General features: G+C 42.6%; 1 protein-coding gene across 2 annotated transcripts in view; it reads left to right on the forward strand.

Moving 5' to 3' along the window:
* MID1 (midline 1) overlaps positions 1-22,183 on the forward strand; it is a 577,456-nt gene that overhangs the window by 463,167 nt on the left and 92,106 nt on the right. For both annotated transcript variants that reach the window (XM_064482590.1, XM_064482591.1), the window contains one exon: positions 5,594-6,309. In XM_064482590.1, the coding sequence (XP_064338660.1) occupies positions 5,650-6,309 (660 nt within the window). In that variant the 5' untranslated portion in view covers positions 5,594-5,649. The remainder of the gene's footprint in view (positions 1-5,593; positions 6,310-22,183) is intronic.

Raw genomic sequence — 22,183 nt, forward strand, 5'->3', positions numbered from 1 at the left:
AGTTTTCTATTGATGCTGTAACAAATGACCACAAACTTGATGGCGTTAAACAGCCCTGGAGGTCCTAAGTCTGCCACAGGTCTCACTGAGCTGTAATTAAGGTATCTGCAGGGCTGCATTCCATCTGGAGGCTCTAAGGGATAATCTGTTTCTTTACCTTTTCCAGCTGCTACAGGCTACCCACATCCCTTGGCTTGTGGCCTCCTTCCATCTCCAAAGCTAGCAATGGCTGTCAGGTCTGTTTCACATGGCATCATCTGCCACTACTCTTTTGCATCCATTTCAATATTTAAAGATGCTTGTGATTACATGGAGTTCCCCTGGATAATCCAGACTGATCTCCTTGTCTCAAGGTCAGCTGCTTAGCAACCTTAATTTCACCTGCAACCAGAACTCCCCTTTGCCTTGTAATGTAGAATATTCACAGGTTCCAGGAATTGGGATGGGGACATCTGTAGGGACCATTATTCTGCCCCCTTCCCCAGAGAGGGAGGAGTGAAAGATAAGATGAGTCTGTGACTTGTGCTGATCAGGACAAATGGAAGCACCCAGGAGGTTTGGAGGGCATTTGGGTTTGGGAGGGGAGCTGATGAGTCCCATGAGATGTGCACTCCGAGTCGAGGCACTTACAGTAAACAAAGCAAAGTACTGTCATTGCTGGACTGGGATTCTGAAAAGAGATGGCCCCGCGAGATATGAGCCTAGGAGTCATTCTCAGAGAGACAGGGCATGAATGAACGAGCAACCTGGATGGCTTTTGGATGGAAGGCTGGCTGGCCGGCCCTTTAGAAAACACCCAGGCTTTGATTAGCTGGAGGGGAAGTCAGCAGTGGTTAGAGAGGAAACCAGAAAAGCCCAATCTCAGTGCTACACAGAATGAGAGAGGGGGGTACAGAAGGAAGAGATGCATAAAAGAAATAGCCATGTATGATTTTCCGTTTGAAAGTGAAGTGCTTTCCTCAGAAGTCTTGAGTCTGTAAGAAGTTTCTCGAAAAGATGTCTTGTACCCTGTGCTTCCCAGCATCCAGGGCTTAACTGTAACCTATAACCAGAGGCTCTCCCGCTGAGGGATGTGATTGGAGGGAACTGGAGGGAACCTCTGTGGACATCACCCAGGGACACACGGCTGATAAATAGCAGAGCTGCTGATCATCCTAGATTATCTGGCTGCCCACCCAACTCTCCTTTCACGGCTGTGCCCTGTTCTGGACTAGAAACAGTGGACCAACAGAGGTGTGAGCTGTGAATTGTTCCCATCCCCAGTTTGTTGCGAGGGTTCCCATGATTACCAACATCCTCCTCTGAATGAGAACCAATCGGCCCATTCAGAAAAATGTTGAACTATAGAATTTCCTGACAATGATATGCAAGTGTGACTTCCTTCCATTGTAGTGAGGGCTAAGAATCTCTCTCCCTCCCCCTTTTAATTGGAGGACTGGGAATTAGATTCCAGGAGTTCTGAACAGAAAAAGAGAACATTTTACACAAAATCTGCCCCCACTCCCACGCCCCATACCTCTGTGTGCTTGGTGAACCCCCTATTGATTTTCTAAAACCCACCTGGCATATTGCCTCCTTTAGGAAGCTTCCCCATCCTCTTCTCACCCACTCTTTGGTGTGTGTCTTTTGTTATGTTGGATGGCAATTTGTATTTTCTCTCCTCTAACAGACTGTAAGATCACAGAAGGACAGGCTAGGTGTTACCAGGTCTTGTCCCAGGACCCAGCACCTAGAGGGACTTAAATATTTGGTGAAAGAGTGAATGATATTTTTGTTTCTCAAAAAAGGTATTTTGAAGAAAGCTAGAAAATAAACCATGCTAATTTTTAAGATGAGGGGATGGCATGGTTGTTTACTAGTAACATATTGTTGAAGAGTTTAACAAAAATATTGAGACAATGACAAAATCTGGATAAAAATATTAACAGTGAGATCCACTGTAGGTATCAAATCAACACCCCTTCCTTTCTGGCAGCATTCAGACAAAACATTCAGAAAATTGGCTGAACCTCACTTTGCACCTAAATATTTTGTCATCACTTAATACAATTAACCAACAGTTACAGCCTGGACATTTGCATAAAACACCACGCCAAGCGCTGTGGCAATAAAAGAAAACAGGTCCAGTTCTGAGCAGCTGCTATTAAATCATTCTTGCATGAATTGCCCCTGAGCACTTGACTCACATGATGTCCACTGATGTCGGGGTGAAACCCCGTGGCATAGCATTTCCCGTTAGCGCTCGAAACATGTACGAGCGTGTTGAAGTCTTACTCCACCAGCATGGCCGTCATTGCCCACACAGCATTTTATTCATACCTCTCTGAGAGTGATTTTCATTTCTGTTTTGGCTGGCTGTACCTGTCTCTGTCTTCTAAAACGTGGATCAGCAGAATAAGATCCGCAGGCCAGATCCAGCATGCTACCTGCTTTTGTAAACGTGATTCCATGGGACAGCAGCAGTCATTCATGTATGGATTGCATGGGACTGCTTTTGCTGCTCCAGGGGCTGAGTTGAGTAGTTGCAGCAGAGACTGGCCTGCAATGCTGAAAATATTTTTTTCTCTTGGCCTTTATAGAAAAAGTTGGCTGACCTCTGTTCTAGTATCTTGAGAGCTCCTTAAAGAAAACGGTTATGTTGTATTCTTTTGGATTTCAACCCTAACATCATTGCTTGTATTAGCTCAGTGAATGTTTGAGTCTTACTGTGTGCAGGACACTGTTCCAGGTGCTGGCAGGACATCCCTCAAGAAGCAAAGCAAGGTCTCTGCTCTCCTAGAGCTGATGTTCTAGTTATGGGGTCGTGAGGAGATAGGGAGCAGTGAACCATCTAATAGATTATGTCAGTGATGAATGTTATGGAAGGAAACAAACTAGGTGGGGAAGGAAGCTTGCCATGATGGGTGGGTGGGTGGTCATGGTGGGAGCAGGTGAACTGGTTTCATGTGGGTTCACAAAGAAGGTGACACTGGAGCAGAGAGTCACATGGATTCCAAAGACCTTGCGAAGGGGAAATGGGACGTGCTTGGCGTGTTTGAGGAATCACAAGGCAGCCATGTACCCAGAGCAGAACAAGGGCTAGCGCGGGAGGAAATGAGGTCACTGTCGGAATCTGTGTTCTCTGGGGCGGGTTTGATTCTGGGGAACTTCTCCCTGAGTGAGATGGGAAACCCCTGGAGGGTAGAACAGAGGAGAGGCAGGCTCTGTCTTGCTTTAACAGGCTCTGTGGCTTCTGAGTAGAGGATAGACTGTAGGGGGAGGGGCAGGAGTGAGCAGGAGCCAGGAGACCATTTAAAAAAGTACTGTGATCATCTAGGTAGGAGAGGATGTTGGCTTGGCCCGTGATCATAGAGGTGGGATGTGATGAGGATGCCAGATTCTGGCTTCTCCAGCCGGTTTAGTGCCTGGCATTCAGTAAACGTCTCTTGAATAAAATGTCAGTGTTTCCATTGGGGTCGGCCATGGAATTGCCTCTAGAAATACTGATGGCGCCACTATGGGATGGAGTCCTGGCGACTGCCTAAAAATACAATCATCAGAGCTCTCCAGACATAGGAGACGCTTAGCCGTCTGTTGAGAACCATCAGTACGTGTTTTCGTTTCACCTGGGAACAAAGCCGACCAAAGGGGCTACATTTTCCCTTGACTTTACATGCTTCTGATAGGAAGTGAGAAGAAATTTGATGTAGAGAGAATTCTGTTTTTCCATGATGAACCTAGAGATTGTTGAATAGGTAAAACCTTTCCGTTTCTTCCAAACCATCTATAGGAAGAGTTGGCCCGGACCAAGTGGGGATGATAAGTTTCTCACCACAGCAGCCCCGGTGTTTCCATTGCAGGTTGTAGAAGGATGAACTGGTCTTTCATATTTCAAATCTCAGCTGCCCATTTACCCTTTCTTATGTAGTTAATATCAGCGGATAGCTGAAGAGGGTTTTAAGATGCCAGGCTTCTGTGAAGCCAGCAGCTCTTTAATTTTTAACAAGCTCGGCGCATACTCTCCACTTTTAATGATCAGTTACTGTTCCGTTGATGAGCACGATGAGCATTAGTTTAACCAAAGCACCACATGGTATTTAGGAGGGATACTCCTTCAGAGGGGGTCAGGCTATTCTGGAAATGGCGAATTTTGTAAATAAATGGAGGTGTGAATACAAAAAGGCTGATTGTCAGAATCACTAAACAGAGCTTTGGATGTGAAGCCTTCCCATGAATCCGGCTGAGAAAACCCCCCGGAGGGGTGATTTGAACCTTGCATCCACTGGGTGATCTGCATGATTCTCCCACAGCCCGCAGTGGGCTGCAGCTAATATGCCCGTCAGTGTTGCGCCGACCTCCGCTAATGGCCTTGAAAGGGAGAAGGTTCAAAGAAGCTTGGTTCCCAGGCCTGCTAATGAGCAGGAGGCCTCTTCCCCCTTAATGAGCTGGGGTTTATGTGTGATTCTTTGCCCTACCCTTTCTGAAGGGGAGGCAGGGGAGAGTTCACAAAAGCAGCAAGTCTTCCCGGACAAGGGGAGCGTGCAGCTGGGCCACCCGAAGGCAGCCTGGAGGGGAGCATCGGAGCTGGTGGAGGTCGTGCCCGGGCCAACGTGGCTCTGAGGGTGAGGCTGGACCTCCTGCTAGCCCGGCCTGTCGCTGGCGACAGTGACAAGCCCTTGATGGGAATTTTGAAGCCTGGAGGGCTGTGCAGGGTCCATCGGCAGCCCTGGTAAGCCTCCTCAGAGGGGAGTGACTGCCTTCAACTGCTTTCTATACTCAGCCCATAACCATTGTAACTTTGCAAATGAATAGTGTAGCCATGAAAATCCTTGTTCTAATTAACTAAATCGCTATTAGGCATTGGTACCCAAGCTCACTGCAGCCACTAAAAAGGCCTCCAGAGATTTTTCTCTGCTCCTCTCTGCCCACCCACATCCCACCCCTGGGTTAAACAATAGAATTATTCAGAAGAGTTACAGACACTTGCCAGAAACATTGCCTCCATTCACAACCGTCTTTGTGAAAGTCAGTGTTTTTTTCTCAGGAATATATTTTGGAAACTAACATCCCATGTTTAAGCATTATCATTTCCACTGAAATCATCCATTTGATTTCATACACATTTCATGCCCCTTTCTATTTCCCTGAAGCATGGTTTGGAATGGCAGCGTGGAAGTCCTTAAGACACATATACTTAACATAAATCCATAAGCGCAAAGTTATGAAAGACTGTAGTTCATTAATGACTGTTTCTACATTTTCAACGCAAGGAAAACTTGGCCATGACACAATAAGATTATTGTGATTAGATATGGAAATTACAGTTTCAAGAACTTGCCAGTTTGGCGTAAGATCCTGTAAAGAACAGAATCACCCCCCCCCCAAAAAAAAGCTGCTGTCAGCGACAGGAACTTTGAGGAAACGTTATCTGGTCTGCTGGCTTAGGGTGCCCCCCCCCATTTCCCTGGGGAATAGAAAGAGGATTATTTGGAATGTACACACATTTAGCCTTCCATGACCTGGGTTGGAAATTACTCTGAGATGCATTCAAAGCTGACAGCCCCCCCATGGCCAACCCCCTCGCGCCTAATTACATCTTACGTTCTGTTTCCAGATAGCTGGTCAGCTTCCTTGGATTTTGCTGATGACCCAGGAGAGCTTTGCCTGAAGATGGAAACACTGGAGTCGGAGCTGACCTGCCCTATTTGTCTGGAGCTCTTTGAGGACCCTCTCCTGCTCCCCTGTGCACACAGCCTCTGCTTCAACTGCGCCCACCGCATCCTGGTGTCACACTGCGCTACCAACGAGTCCGTGGAGTCCATCACTGCCTTCCAGTGCCCCACCTGCCGGCATGTCATCACGCTCAGCCAGCGAGGTCTAGACGGGCTCAAACGCAACGTCACCCTGCAGAACATCATCGACAGGTTCCAGAAAGCCTCAGTGAGCGGGCCCAATTCCCCCAGTGAGACCCGCCGGGAGCGGGCGTTTGACGGCAACACCATGACCTCCGCTGAGAAAGTCCTCTGCCAGTTCTGTGACCAGGATCCCGCCCAGGATGCTGTGAAAACCTGTGTCACTTGCGAAGTGTCCTACTGTGACGAGTGCCTGAAAGCCACTCACCCGAACAAGAAGCCCTTTACGGGCCATCGTCTGATTGAGCCAATTCCGGACTCGCACATCCGGGGGCTGATGTGCTTGGAGCACGAGGATGAGAAGGTGAATATGTACTGTGTGACCGATGACCAGTTAATCTGTGCCTTGTGTAAACTGGTTGGGCGGCACCGAGATCATCAGGTGGCAGCTTTGAGTGAGCGCTATGACAAATTGAAGGTTAGTCCGATTTGCCTTAAGCCAACCCCTTTCTGCCAGCAAATGTCATGGAAATAAAAAGTGTATTCACTGCTTGCTACGGGGCAGGTGAAGGTTTTCTCTTCCCCCTTTGTTATCTGATTAGTTGTAGCATGTTTTTTGGCAGCGTATAAAGGTTACACAACAAGGGTATCTTGTAAAAGTTGACTGCTGCTTGTAATTTTAGTGTTGTCAAGGTGAGGGCGAATTCAGAAAAGTCGGGATCATTTTCATTCCTTGCAGTTGAGAGCGAGAGAGCATGAGAGAGCGCGCTCGAGAGCTTGCAGGAAGGAATGACAGATAAAATCAGTTTGGGCATTTGGGGGGGCATGCATTTTCCTTGCTCATCAGGGAAAACTAATTTCTCTCTCATTGTACCTGTATCTAGTTACTGCACAAACAAAAGAATAGAGGGAGGAATGCCTGTAGCAAGCAAATGTGGGATTTTAGGGGACATGTGACCTTGTATTCCTTGTGTAAACGATCTGCAGCTTATTGGTGAAGGAGAGTGTTCCGACCATCTCGGGTTTCACGAAAGAATTCCTTTTTGAGGCTTTTGAGTCAGTAAGGTTACAGGCAGGACTGTTTGAACTTCACTTTTCACGTGAAATTATTAACCGAACTCCAGCTCGGGGAAGGATAATTAATAGGACTCTACATCAAATTAAAAAATCACTCTCTAAATATGGATAGAAGGCACCAGGGAAGAAATAAGCCAGGTCTCCAGATGTCTGTTCAACTTCGGGCAACGGTGGGTGTAATTATTGCAAACTCAGCCGAGAGAGTTTGCTCTGATAGTGAGACACTCCATATACTCTGCTTACCAGCTAATTTTAGATCACAAGACGCCAATTAAAAGGAGAGGAAGTATAAATTAAGAGCTTTGAGTAAATATATATTGAAGGCCTTCCTCTCAGGACAAACACATACTGTGTTGGTGAGCAAGTAAAGTGAATCACATGATCAAAAGTTTTACCACTCAGCCCATCGTCGCCTCTCAGAAACGGTTTCTATCACTTCTCCTCCGCGCTGATGTGTGCTTGTGTTTACCGGGACCATGTAGTTTATTTTGGGACACTGGGATGCACGGACCACATCTTGATTTGGTTTGCCTATTTCTTGGGATGCTGAGGGAACTTGGTATGCTAAAGTGAATCCCTGTTTCCAAATGTCACTTGGGAAACAAAAGCATCCCCTGGGCAGCATGCCTCACTCAAAAGTGTCCATTGACAATCAGTGCAAATCCATCTTTAGGAAGTTAAGCCCTAGGATTTAGGTGATACAGACAAGGGAAGACAGCTGCTGACTGGTTTTCTAATGTCGTGCTCGAAGGTAGCCAAAAACACATCTCCAAGGTCAATAATAGCAAAGGCAATGCATGTTTGAATTGTGCTGCTGGAACAAATTCTTCAGAAATTGATATGGTTATCAAATTTTAGAAACCAAGGTGACGAGACCCCCCCCCCTTTTTGGTTGAGGAGAGACAGAATATTTAAGATGATTGGAAATAGGTGTTCTGGTTTTCCAGAGTGTAAACATGCCAGATCGTTTTTTTTCCTTTACCAAAAAGTATTTCTTTAATTGCATTAACACTACTTTTAATGACCACTTGTTAAAACACCACAATGATGTTCGATATTCAACCACTCCCATACTTGATATTTAAATCTGATACTCGAGTTCTTCTCATTCCCTGCTTGCTGCCACAGAGGAGTTGTTACTATTTACATAACATCTCCAAGTTTATGAGGAGACACACTTTGATGCTCTAACCCTTTTTTTGATGAAAATGAAACTCTTCAATCACAAGTCCTGTACACTTGTCTAATCAAGCCTGTGGGGTAGCAGTCGTTGATACTGTCACCAAGAGGGCCTGACAACATATGATGTAGTAGATTGTATCTTGTAATTACAGAAATATAGGCATATAAACAGCACCCAGTGCACCAAAACACATTTATAGCCACTCAACAAAATATGCTTATAAGCATTTATTTATAGCCATCCACAAAAGGTGCTTATGAGCATTTAAACCAATAACATGCTAGCCTAGCCAGTTTGTTCTGAAACATGCCACTTATGTGAGTGTAAAAAAAGAAAATCATAGGATAGATGACATATGGGTATCTCTTGTTATTTCAAAACCTAAGGACAATATAAACCTTGATTTTTGAAGAAAGCGATAGCATGCTAAAAGGAGCAAAGCTCAGGAAGGGTATTTTTGTTAATGACTTTGATCTGAAAAACTAAATGTGTTCTCGAAGTATATTTTCCTGAAGCTTTAGCATCTCGTACAGAACTGGATTTGTGATGATGTAGAGACACCAAACACGGAGAAATTTGAGGATGCTTTCATTGATAACACAATAGGTCTGCTTTACTTTCTTGAATCTGTAAGGATTCAAGTGTCTCCTGTTTGAAATTTTTTTTTTTTTTACTTCTGTTAGTAAAAAAAAAAAACTAAATACTATTAGTATTTGAAGAGGGGACTTCTGCAGTGATTATGAATAATTATTTCTTGCAGTAACACTCAACTTTGAGGGATGTTTTTTACTCACATTAGCTCTCAGTATACATGTGTTTATATAAAGAATTGGAATATACTTTTATACATTACAACTTTTTTTTCTAGACACAAAGGGGAAAAAAACAAAAATTTCAGCATGTGGAATTCATGCAAATAAAATCTTTCGCGTCATTTGAAAGAGCTTCAAGTTAGGCAAGTTAGGAATCTAATGCTTTCAGAGACTGTGCTTTGGGAAGTACTCATAAAATATTGAAGCAAAAAGAAAATTAAACCAGCATTTCCTGAACTCTATTTTAAGATGAAAAGAGAAAAGTCTTCCTGCCAAATGCATAAGCCTCTCAACGGAGCAGATCATAATGTGGACCTTTTTACATCATTTTAGTTGAATTTTAAGAAGCCCCTCAGACCTTCAAACTTGGATTAAAGGTTTGATTTGTGAACCACGTAACACCGAAGAGAATTTAATATAACACATTCCAGAGTTTTCAGGGAATTACACTGCAGTCGTTCGTTTTCTTCTGTTCCAACATATGATGTTGGAGCTCTTGTTTCTCTTCTCTGGTTACACCTATAACAATATACAAACCCAGAAAATGTGACCTTTCCTTGCCCTTCAGTTTTAGCAGAGTCCCACCTCAAGTGAGCTGAAGGTGAAGTTCCAGATCACTGTATCACCGTTGTGACTCTGGCCCTCGCTTGGCCTGAGGACTTGATTTGTATAATACGTCTTTCAATGGATCATCCCATTATAATTTTATAATAGTTTGTTCAAGGTTCCAATTAAATCTCAGCCTTCGTATGTAGTCCTTCTCATCTGGAGGTGAAGACATGGGATTTCGCTCTGGGGCTTCATTTATAGATTGTAAGGTTCTATATGCTTTGAAAGTCTTGGTCTGTATTTGCCATTGGGGAAGTTGTAAATGGATACTAAGCTAGACTTTTTTCTTTTTCCTTAGAATTTCTGTAACTTGTTTCTTCTTTGAAAATGGTATCAAATATAGCGCAGGTCGCAGGGAAAAGGTGTGTTGTGCATGTGTGTTACGTGCATATGTGGACAGACAGAAGCCAAGGATGCTGCTCCATCCTACAAGAGGCAGGATGGGCCCCCACCACGTAGCCATCTGGTCCCAAATCTCAGTTGTGCTCAGGTTGAGAAACCGTCATCTATGAGAAGAATTTAGTGTTTATTGCTGTGTTACTCTGCTAGGGCTGCCACATCAAAGGACCACAGACTAGGTGGCCTAAAGGAAAGAAATTTATTGTGTCACAGTTCAGGAGGGTAGAAGTCCAAAATCAAGGTGTCAGCAGAGTTGATTTCTTTTGAGGGCTGTGAGGGAAAGATGTATTCCAGGCCTCTCTCCTTGGGTTGCAGGTGTCTGTCTTCTCCCTGTGTCTCGTCGCATGGCATTCTCCGTGTGCTTGTCTTTGTGTTCAAACGTCCCCTTCTTAAAAGGATACCAGTCATGTTGGATTAAGGACCCACTCTACTCCAGTATGACCTCATCGTAACCATTTATGGTGACAATGAATTTATTCCTAAATAAGGTCACATTCAGAAATATTCAGAGTTAGGACTTCAGGGTATGAAATTGAGTGGGGGGGAGGCACTTACGAATCCATAACAGTCACTTACTCCAGTGTATACCTAGTTATCTAGTCAATTTGAACAGATGGTGTGTCTCCATCAATGATTTAATCACCTTAAGTTAGGCAGAGGCCTTTGGCTCCCACTGTTCCATCACTCACCTAAGACTTGCAGATAATTCATTCTCAATAAATACTTGTCAGCTGCTTCATTGATGATCGTAATGCTATACGAAAGTTTAAATTAAATTCATAATTATATTGCAAATATTCATTTTATAAATGAAAAGCATTTTGTAAGATAATTTCTAAATTAGGGCAGAGCCAGATATTACCTGATATTTTATCTCACTGGACGTGAATCATCATTTTGGTCTCTACTGCGTTTTGTTGGTTAAAATTTCATGGGGTGAACTTCGATAAACTAGATCCCAGGTAAGTGTAGAACAGTTCACCTTTGTTCTGTGTCAGTATATGATGGACACTCAGTAGACCCATTAGACCTGTTATTTCATTTACCCTCCCATCAACTGTATCTGACATATAGGGTTGTTTTTTTTTTTTTTTTTGAGAGATCATGAAAAGGTAAGTTAATAAATGCTTCATAAATGAAGACACTATGAACAGAAACAGTCTGCCTCCTTCACAGAGCTAGTAATTTAGCAGAGAGTTCCAGCAGGTGAATGTTTTCTCTGTTGATGGTGGAGGGAGGTACACTGTTCCCAAAGCAGGGACACCAACCCCAGACCTGAGAAATGGAGAAAGGCTTCCTGGAATAAGGACCATTACACCTACCATGACCAAGCTTTTATTAGAAAACAATGTCAGATTTACTAGATGTCTGTAAATTATTGGGTATCCGTCATTCTTTTTTATTTTTAACACTTACAACATCCCTTGTGCAACCCTATATCTTTTTTCAAACTGGTTCACCCGAATTCGAGGCTAGATTTGAATCTAAAATGTAGATAAACCTTAACGACATTTCGCCATATGATGCCGTCGGAGTATGTGAGTAAGTCAGATGTCTGTCTTCCAACATGTTTTGGTTACATGAGGTCTCACCAGTTCCAGCTGGCCCCTTCAAAATGCATTTTGGCGCCTGCTTATTTCATAGGACCATTTCTTTCATCTGCAGGATATTTTTTGAAACTTCCCATGTGATGAAATAGGGTTTCTGAATATTTGTAAAATATGTTAAACCTTTATTTTAATTTTCTTACTTTGGTACAAAAAGAAATTATGATATACGGAGTAAAAGAAAACATCTCCAGGGATATGTTTTTGACAGTAATCTCAAGGCTCCATCCTATTCTGTTCTCTTCCTCATCTGTCTATTCCCCCGATGCATCCCCTCTCTCTCCCCTCACCTGCAGAGAGGAATGTCTTATTGCCTGATAATTTATTGTTATTGGACTCACTTTTGAGAAGCTCAGAGTTCTGGGAAATGAACAGACAAGTACACAAGGTACCGTGTAGTCACATGGCTGTGTAAACATATGTAACTCTGGAGCCTGTTGCTTAGCTTAAGTTCGCCTGTGAAACAGGACTACTAATGTACTTACTTCCATAGAAACTTGGGAAAACAAAATCAATTGCATGTAAATCCTCAGCATTGTGCCTGGCACTATGTTAGAACATAATATTGTAAGAAACCAGGGAGTAGAATGGCGTGATGGTTAAGGTGTGGACTTGGAAGGCAGACAGCCCGCCAATTATTTTTTAACCACCGCTTGTCTTATTTGCGTGTGAGATAAGGGTCCACGTTGTTGCTTTTGTGTGCTCTTCTGTTTCTGTGTCTCCAGCACCTGGCAGGGCAGAGAGGCACAACAGTGAGTAAACACTTGTTGATGGACAGGCGCAGAATTGATGGGTTGGAGGAGTGCTTCAGGGTTCGGAGGAGGAAGGACTGACTCTGGTTTTGAATAGACAAGAAATCTTGCTTTAGGGTGGTGGGCTTTAAGCTGCCCTGACAGATCGGTGGATTATGCATCAAAGAAGAAAAGTGGGGCGTTCCTCGGGAGTGAGGCCAGCAGAGACCTGTTGGCAGGAATCCGCAAGACAGCTTAGGGATTCTAGACAATGCTGGCTGGAGCACAGGGTGCCGATGGAGGGGCCAGGGAGAGAGGATGTCGCAAGAGTCCTGTTGGGGGAAGAGTTTGAGTCTTTGAATGCCAGGTTAAGGGTTTGGGGGCATTTTTACTCTTCTCTGTAGCGTAACACTGAAGCGATTTTGTTTTCGAGAGAGAGACACTGATGTGTATATTTTCTGAAGGTAGGGTCAGATGAGGATGTCAGAAAGATTAGGGTCCTTGGGTGCACGGAAGAAATAGAAGAGGGGAAAGATGTTCACATTGCTTTAGATTTTTGTGGTCTCTTTTTCAATTGGTGAAGTGAAGTAGTATCATAGGTCAACCCCCCCCCCCCCCCCACACACACACTGTCAACAGAAACATGCAAATGGGTGAGTCTTGTCCATGAAGACTAAGGAAGTAGGAGTGGTCATTGCTGATTGGCTCTTGGATCCAGGCATAAATGCGATTCTTTTCCTGCTTTCCTGGTGCAGGGACATACTGGTGATGGGTGCTTATTTCTTCTGGCTTTTGAAGTGACTATAGAATGCTTTTCAAACCTCTGAATGTCTACCACAAACCTAAGGAATGTTTTATAGTCAGAAGCATCCTTGAAGGTCATGATGTTTCATCCCCATTCTGCAGATGAGGAAGTTGAGAGTGCTAAAAGGGGTTGCTCCAGATCACCTGGCAAGAGGACGTTGAGCTAGGACTAGAAGACACGTCCTCTGCTGCCTGGTTGTTCTGTGGCTCTTTGACTACTTGCTACTGCAGCTGACGGTGCCAGCTTGGACAGCATCGCCTTTCAAGTGGTTCAGTCATTTCTGAGGTTTCTTTTGAGGTTTGGAGACTAAACGCGGTGATTTTATGCTGGCACCTGGCCAGGCTGTAGGCCACCATCATGGATGTGGGATGATGCCTCTAGGGCCACCAAAAAAGCTGCCTTAAGATATCTCCATGCTGGGGGGAGGATGTAGCTCAGTGGTAGAGCACCTGCTTAGCATGCACAAGGTCCTGGGTTCAGTCCCCAGTACCTCCATTTTAAAAACACCTAATAATAAATAAATAAGCCAACACCCCCCCCATAAAGACATCTCCATGCCAACATTTTCTCCAGTTGAGCCAGTGTACACTGGGTTGTCTTAAAGAGCCAGACCTCATGCCAGGAGCTGAGTTCACAGAGATGGCCCCAGATGACCTTGGGGACACTACAGAGGAAAGGAGATCCTTGTGTAGAGATAAATGAATGGTCATTGCAGCTTCAAAGGGGCTCCTAATTTCCCTCTTAGGGTGATTTTTTCCTGAATGTCTTAATATATAGATAACTACTTAATTTTACTGAAGTAGATAAAGTGAGTCAACCTAAGTGAGGAGCATCAACTTGTGCCTGGTACTTGCATTTAAGTTGAAAAGTTTTGAAAGAACACAATTCATCTTGGCCAGTTACAAAGCTAAAGTGCATACGATTTGCTGAAATTACATGAACTAAATATTTCATTTTTTAAAACAGTGATTTGCAAAATTCTGTTTCATTCTCTGTCATTGACAAAACAGAAATTAGGTTATTCTTAAAGAGATTAGTCAGTTTTTTGATACTGGCTAGGTAAATAATGAAGAAGACACAAGTGGCCTGAGGAAGTGAATGTAGCCAAAGATTGGATTTGTTCTCGATATGTAACATAAGCATTCTGGAAAAATCTGATAAAACTTCATTTACAAAATCCACTTAAAACTTAATTCACTTTATGTTTGGGACTTTTGGGCATAATACTTAAGGTCTTTGTCTACCCATGAGGATAGCTGTTAAGCTAACAGAAGAGCACATTTTTGCATTTTTCATCAAAAAAGAAAATGCTTGTAAAGTGTCTACCACGATGACTGGCACATAGTAAGCGTTCCATGAACATGAGGTATTATTCTATCTGGGCATTTACTGTTACAATAAAGGCTTCATTGGTGTAATCCAATCGTGGATTTCCTGGCAGCATCATAAATTACTCAGTGGTTATAGGGTCGATTTGTGTTTCTGGCTGACATGGGAAATTCTGAACAACCCTCAGGGGAATTATAATTGGCTGGAAACTTTGATTTGTCCTTCTTTTTAAACCAAGCTAAGTAGTAAAAGTGGACTTATAAGAAGCAATGACTGATGGACTGAAAGAAATGGCTTGAAAAACAAGCACCATTTTGAAATCCAGGGGGACGAGCTAGTCTTTCATGTTCCTGGTGTACCGGATGGAATTGACACCCCAGGTGTTGACAGGACCTATGACTGTTTCCTAGGAAAGAGAAGCTGGCAGTCGGGTTTATGCCATGACTGTCACTTTCAGACACATATAGACAGATGAGGTACATAGAGGTGACATGACGTGCAGGCAGCCTGAACCAATCACAAGCTCAGTTGGCCCGGTTTCTGTTTTCTTGTAGGTTGCCTTTGGTGTGTGAGCGAAGGATGGAGCGAGACAGCCCTGGGGTCTGTGTTAGCAGCTGTCTCCCTTAGACTAGGAAGAAGGGGGTGTTTTAGTACTGGTTAGGGCTGGTGGAGGAGGAAAGCTCTGAAGTGAAGGAGCTTGCAGAAGGAGGGGAAAGCTTTCAGCCACTCCGCTGTAGCGACCTGGGGATTTTGTTCCCCATGCTCTCTTCTGGACTTTAGGGACAGAATGAATGCATAGAACAGTGGTGGTATCACCTACTCCTCCCTTATATCTCCTTTGCTGCTTTTGTGGGGAAAAAATCAGGAAAATTACAAGTTTTATTCACATTGGGATAGACTAGCTTATTACTGAAACAACATGGAAATCATGAAAAGCTTTTACCCGCTTTTGTGTCTTTATAAGTGCTCTCCTTCCCCATCTGCGTCATCAAATCCTGCTTTTTTTTTTTTTTTTTTTAAGAAAAGAAAACTCTTATTTATTCACCCAAGGGATCTTTGTGTTTAGCTAATGAGATAAGCACTGGGTCAACTCTGGGAATGCAGGAATGAGTAACAAAGATAAGTTGTTGCTTCCATGGTCTAGACATAATTATAACATGTGATAAGAGTATATAAAAAAGCTATGAAGAGAGTTATGTGAAATTCAATCCATGAGATAGCGTTGGGTTTTTTTCATTTTTTTAAACTGAAGTATAGTTAGTTTACAATGTTGTGTTAGTGTCTGGTGTACAGCATAGTGATTCAGTTATATATATTTTTATATATATATTCTTTCTTGTATTCCTTTTCATTATAGTTTATTACAAGTTATTGAATATAGTTCCCTATGCTGTACAGTAGGACCTTGTTGTTCATTTATTTTGTATGGAGTATGTGTATCTGCTAATCCCAAACTCCCGATTTATCCCCCTCCGCTTCCCCCTTTGGTAGCCATAAGTTTGTTTTCTATGTCTGTGAGTCTTTTTCTGTTTGGTAAATAAGTTCATTTGTGTCATTGTCTTAGATTCCACATTTAAGTGATAGCATATGATATTTGTCTTTCACTGTCTGACTGACTTCACCTCGTATGATCATCTCGAGGTTGCTGACAATGGCATTATTCATGAAATAGTTTTTAATATGACTAATAGTCCAAAATTGCTGACTTAGGGGTTGCTCTCTGGAAATCGCCTAATTCCAAAAGCTGAAGGGAAAAACACATTTCAAGGAAAAGCAGCATTCAGCGGGGAGCACAGTGACGTTCACGCAGTGCGTTCCTGGGGAGAGGCAGGGAAGGCAGAATATGAGGACTCCAGTCCGGGAAACAGTCTGGGCCAGACCCTGTCTTATTAAAGGTCCACTGTTCACAGGCTGGGCTGTCGGCTCTCCTCACGTGCTTTCCTCAGAGGTCTCCGTTTCCTTCCTGAGCAGGGCTCCCGGGTCAGGTACATATCCAGGCTTGGGAGCAGTTTATGTCATTTCCACTCTGCAAGGACCATCTCCAGGAGGCCGCTGCAAGGCCACGGGGAGGGGGGAAGTGCTATTGTGTTGCCAAGCCAGCTGGTGGGCTGGCTTCATCTGTGACGGAATTTTTACGAACGTAGATGTTAGTATGAATATCCTGGCTGGGTAGAGGTTGATTCTTGCTCCTTTGACCCTTGACATGGCTATCCAGAGCTCAGCTGCTCTTGATTGGCATCGTCAGGGTTAAGGCTGAGAGGAGTGACATGGCAGGCTTTCAGACTCATGCTGACTGTGGCCTGTCACTTCTGGACAATCTAGGAGAATTAAGGTGCCCATACAAATGCCACCCCTGGAGCTTGGAGGGAGGTGCTTTTCTTGCCCCTGGATTGCTGAATGAAGCTCTGAGGGGGTCCCAGCAGACAAGGATCTCACACATGTATAGTATTCAGCTTATCCAATGAAGAGTTTCCAGTTTCTCTTTTATTCTAGAAATTCATCTAGAAACATAGTCTGCAGGGCCACCACACTGCCTTTGCACCTCTAGAAGAAAGTCTTGTAGACCAGGGCTGGGTGGTGGGAAAGGGAAGGGGAGTTATCTCCAAGAGGCTGCTTTAAGTTGTTGTGTGATGCGGTTCAGGGGTATTTGTTTATTCAACACTGAGAACCAGCTATTACCAAGAGTAATGACTAGCATTTGGAAATCTCCAGATTGACAGTTTGCAAAGCACTTTCAAGTATTATTTGATCCTTGGAACAACCGTGTCTCCCCTGCAAAAGATGTGGGAATGATAATACCTGCTCGTTAGGGATCTTGGGAGGATTAAATGAGATAATATAGGTCCAGGTGTCTATCCCAGTGTCTAGTGGGTGGGAGAAGCTAAGTTAGTAGGAACTATGTGGAACACGAAGCCACAGGAAATTAAATAGCATAGCTATGGTTAGAGAAATGGAAGTCTGGAGGCTCAGACCCAGGGACCGCATCTTGCCCATAACTAATCATCACCTGTGATTAAGGCAGAAAGAACTATGGCCCAAACTTCAAAAAATGCTACACTTCAAAAAATTAGTGAGAAGGAAAAAGAGCTTGGAGCTTGAGTGATGGAGAGACAAAGTGCTTTTGCCTTAACTTCTGACACAAGGCCTCCCTGGGCTAAGCAAAGATGTTTCCTCTAAAGTGGTGACTAGGTTGAAGATGATATGTTTTCCATTCTACTATAAATGAGTAAAAATATGAAAATGAAATATGCAAACCATGTGGAATAATTTTTATTTTCTTACAGTAATGTTGAATTGTTTAATATTCACCAGCTACTCTATACTTTAGGGTTAAATGAAGGGATGAAATGAAAACTCTGATGATCTCTAAATGTATTTCATCACTTGAAAATGTGATTATTTATTTGTCCTAGTTAAAAATGTAAATTTAGAACCTTGGTCTCTGAGTTTGACATTTCAAATCGCTTAAGAGACCTAATTGAGTTCTTATTCCTATTTAGTTATTCTTGGCAAAGCATGGATACCCATGAAAATGGACACCACATGTTAGTCAATAACAAAAGTTTGGAATCTGTTATCCATTCCTCTTTCCAGGATTGCTTGTCAGTGAGAACTGTAAGTTTAAATTAGTTTCTTAGACCCAAATGTCTCAAATATAAATGTACACGGGAAACACTTGGGGGTCTTGTTAAAATGCAGGTTCTGATTCAGAAGGCCTAAAACGGGTTTGGAGTCTGATTTCAACTTGTGCCCTGGCTTTGCCATTTTAAATTTGCATGAACTTAGGTTAAGGAAAAAACTACAACTAAATTTTATAAGCCTTATTTGTTCCTTGGTACAATAGAGGTATAATTGAGGATTAAAGCCTGTAATGCTTGACCCTTGGGAAGCCCTGGACAAAAGATAGTGGCCCTTCTCTCCTTTACTATTATCCCTGAAGGCTTCCATCTTCCCCCTTTATTCCACATTTTAAGTCTTCTTGGTAGTTATAAAGACATGGGTTCTTCTAAGAATTCAGATAATACAAAGTTGATAAAATAAAAGTGAATAGTCTTCCTCTTCAGTCATTCCATCTCCTCTTTTACTAAGTCCAGATTATTCTTTTTTTTGTAAATTCTTTTTTATAGAATTTTTTATTGAATTGTAGTTGATTTACAATGTTAGTTTCAGGTGTATAGTAAAGCAATTCAGTTATACTCATATAAACTTATTTTTTCTTTTTATATTATTTTCCATTATGTTATTACAAGAAACTGAATATAGTTCCCTGTGCTATCCAGTAGGTCATTGTTGTTTATCTGTTTTATACATAGTAATGTGTATCTGCTAATTCCAAACTCCTAATTTAAAGGACTAACTCTAGGCTTACTGAAGACTACTCTAGCTTAGCTTTCACAGAATTCTCTAGTCTTAGACAATTCCAAGATTGTTTACCACCCCTTCATAATCACATAGCAGTCTGATTCTTTTATTTTTTATTTATGTTTTGAAATTTTTTATTGAAGTTTGATTTACAGTGTTACATTAATTTCTAGTATATAGCATAGTGATTCAGTTATAATATATATATATTCCTTACAGGTTATTATAAGCTATTGAACGTAGTGTGTGTTCTGTATTATTTTATAAACATTCTTTGGGCGCAAGCCTTCCTGCCTCAACCGTTTGTCCATTTCTCAAGTCCAGATGCTGTATCTGATAGTTCTTTTGTATCTGATTATTCATTTTTCAGCGACTAGAGAGCATTTTAAAAGGCTACAGGGTATTTTATCACTAGTAAACTAGTAAATACTTATTGAAACAAATGGAACAGCCCATAATAATTTAATCAGATGATATGGTACAATTTGCCCATCAAGTAGAAAAGAGAAGTCATAGCTCACCAGCTATTCTTTTGAAATTTGAATACATAAGCAAGTAAAATGGCGCCTTTCAGGTCGCTGCATTCATTTCTGAATCTACATATTGCTCCCCAATGATTTCTTTCAAGAAGGTATTATAGAGACCTTTGAATTTTAAAAAACTTCAGTTCAGACAGAGGTGATAAAATATTTGTCATTCACAAGGGGTAGGATAAGAATAACACTATGTACGTATATATTTTTATGTATATGTATTTTATGTTCTGCTGCCTCAGAACAGAGTTAGCTTTAATTCCCCTTTGAAGCAGGATGATAAGAAATCATGAAGACCGTAGAGGGTAGACTTAGCAGCACACAGTCGCTTTATTATGACAACCTAAAGGGCGAGGGGGCTGATGCTGGCATCCAGTGAATCAAGGCCAGGGATGCTGCTAAATGTCCTAAATGCACCAGACGGCCCCCACAGCAGAGAATCAAACGGCCCCAAATGTCAGTGGGGCCGAGGCTAGGACACCCGAATTTAACCAAAGCATCTTTGCTGGCAATTCAATGGGAAATGCTGACCTTGACTCTCAGAGGCATTGACTTGTCTCTCTGACCTTCAAAACCAAATCTGTTTTGAGAGGAGAGAGCTCAGCCCTTGCAGAATTCCCTCTTGCCATCTGTGGACGCCCTGAGCGGCAGGCTGGCAGTCCGCCCCCAGGCTGTGCACAGCAGGCTTCCGCCACCCCAGACCCCCAGCCTGTCTGGAGCAGTCTGTGTCCACACATGCCGTCCTTCAGGCTGTTTCAGCGTTATTTAAAGCTCCAAAGACTTATTATTAAATAGTATTTAATCCCTTTCCCAAACATGATTTAGGTACACTTGATATTATCTGCTGTCCTGCAGATCTCCTAGGTATTGCATCTCATGTTCAGGACTACTTCCGGGTGTAACTGTCTGTATCAGAGACAGCCTGGGGCTTTCTACCAAGTGGGAAGTCTGCAGAGACCAGGTCAGCAGCTGAGATTTTCACCCATATGGCTTATATTTGAGGGATGATCGTTTTAACTGTGATACATTCAAAGTGAATTATTTCTATAGATCAGAAGTTACTCATTAAATCTGTTCGTTGATTTTAAATCTGGCTTCCAAAGGAACTGTTTATATTTATACAGCTCTGAATGTTTATCTTTGCAAAACTGTAGAGTCTGAACCCCTCAAGTTGGAGGTTTGGAAGGGCAAAAATCCAATGTGAGTCTTTAGTGCCAAGGCCGAGTTATTCGGCATTATTTTTAAGTGTTTGTTCCTGCAGGCAGACGCTGTTTATTTTACAAGAGGTGGGCCTCGTGGAAGCCCTGAGCTGGAGGGGCCTTTGTCATCATTAAGTCCAGTGGCTCTTGCCCCAGGTGCACAGAGATCACCTTGAGCAGGGGCCCAGCCCAGTGGAGCAAGGTTCTCTGGGATGCAGCTCAGGCCCTACGATTTTCTCAGAACTCCGCAAGGGATGCTAATATGCAAACTTGGTTGAAAAACATCAATCTCGCCCAATCTCTCAATTACAAATGGGGACACTGAGGCCCAGATGAGTTTATAAAGGCAGGAATCAGCAGACATTAAGAGCCAGCTACTAAGTCTTGTTGATTTTGCAAGTCATATGGTTTCCATCGGGACTGCTTTGCCCTCCAGTGAAAGCAGCCATAGACAGTCTGTAAATAAATGGGCGTGGCTTGTGCCAGCGAAACTATATAAAAACAGGTGGCTGGCCAGTTTGGCCCCAGGGTTAACCCCTGGTTTAGGCCTCACAGCTGGTTGGTGGAAACTCATATCCCAGACCACAAATATACCAGCCTTAAATAAATGTGTTTCCACTTGATATAATCTTACTGTTTGAAGCAATGTCTATAACATACCCAGTTTCTGTAAAAGTTAAATACCTTTATGTAAGTTAAAACAAGTTATGTAGTATAGATGCTCTTAGAGCATAAAAATTTTCATTATCTGCATTCTTAGGAGGGGTCTTCATTTTGAAGATCTCTAGCAAATTTAAGCTAGTAATAATCATCATCACGGTGCCTCTGTTCTACTGAAGCAATAAGCCAGTCAATAATTCTGTCCAAGGGAGTGTTTTTTTCAACTGGAAAGTCTGAAAATAAGACGATGTGATTAGATCATCCGTTCAAGAAGGAAAAAAAAACCGCTCTGCTAAGGAAAATGGGATGAGGTTTTCTTTTCAACCAGTGAAGAAATCAATTGTAAATCTCTTAATTCTTTCTCATTGTCTCAGTGATTTACAAGAGGACATTTTATTCAGATTTCTTTTGAATAAATGTGAGCAGATTTGAATATTACATCTGATAGCTAGAGATGCCTCCAAGGAGTCCTTGGGAGTGACTGTGGAGTCAGGCCAAGGCGGTGGGAGTGAAGCCATCACAATTAATCTGGAGAGTTCTGTGTTTAGCTCTTATGACAATCTTAGTCCTTTTCACTGTTTGTGTAGCCCTTCCTCTGAAGTACACTCATAAAATAGGTTTCTTGGAAGGTTAAAAAGCCACTGAATCCGATCATTTCCCTTGGAAATTGATTTATCTCTGTTTGGTAGTTACTTCCATATCTGTATTTTTCAGAGAAAACGACTCCACCTCTTCCATTTTATATCTAAACAATATATTCGATAAAAGTGCTCCTTTCCTGAAAAAATCACTGTCACATTTACAATGATAAGATGGCTTTCTGGCAATGATTTCTCTGAATGGATAAACCCTAGAGATGGTGAAACAAAATCAAATTTGTCTCCTACAGACAGTTCCCTTGTCATCCGTCTCTGTGATCCCCCTCTTTCTGGTGCCCCGCCCCCACGTCCCTCTCTGTGACGCCCCACAGATGTGAGGACGGCTTTTTCTAAGTTTGCTTTCTTCACTTTGCTCACTCCACCATATTAAAACTCCACTGCTGCCTT

This window comes from Camelus dromedarius, chromosome X (assembly GCF_036321535.1).
Source record: "Camelus dromedarius isolate mCamDro1 chromosome X, mCamDro1.pat, whole genome shotgun sequence".
Classification (NCBI taxonomy): Eukaryota; Metazoa; Chordata; class Mammalia; order Artiodactyla; family Camelidae; genus Camelus; species Camelus dromedarius.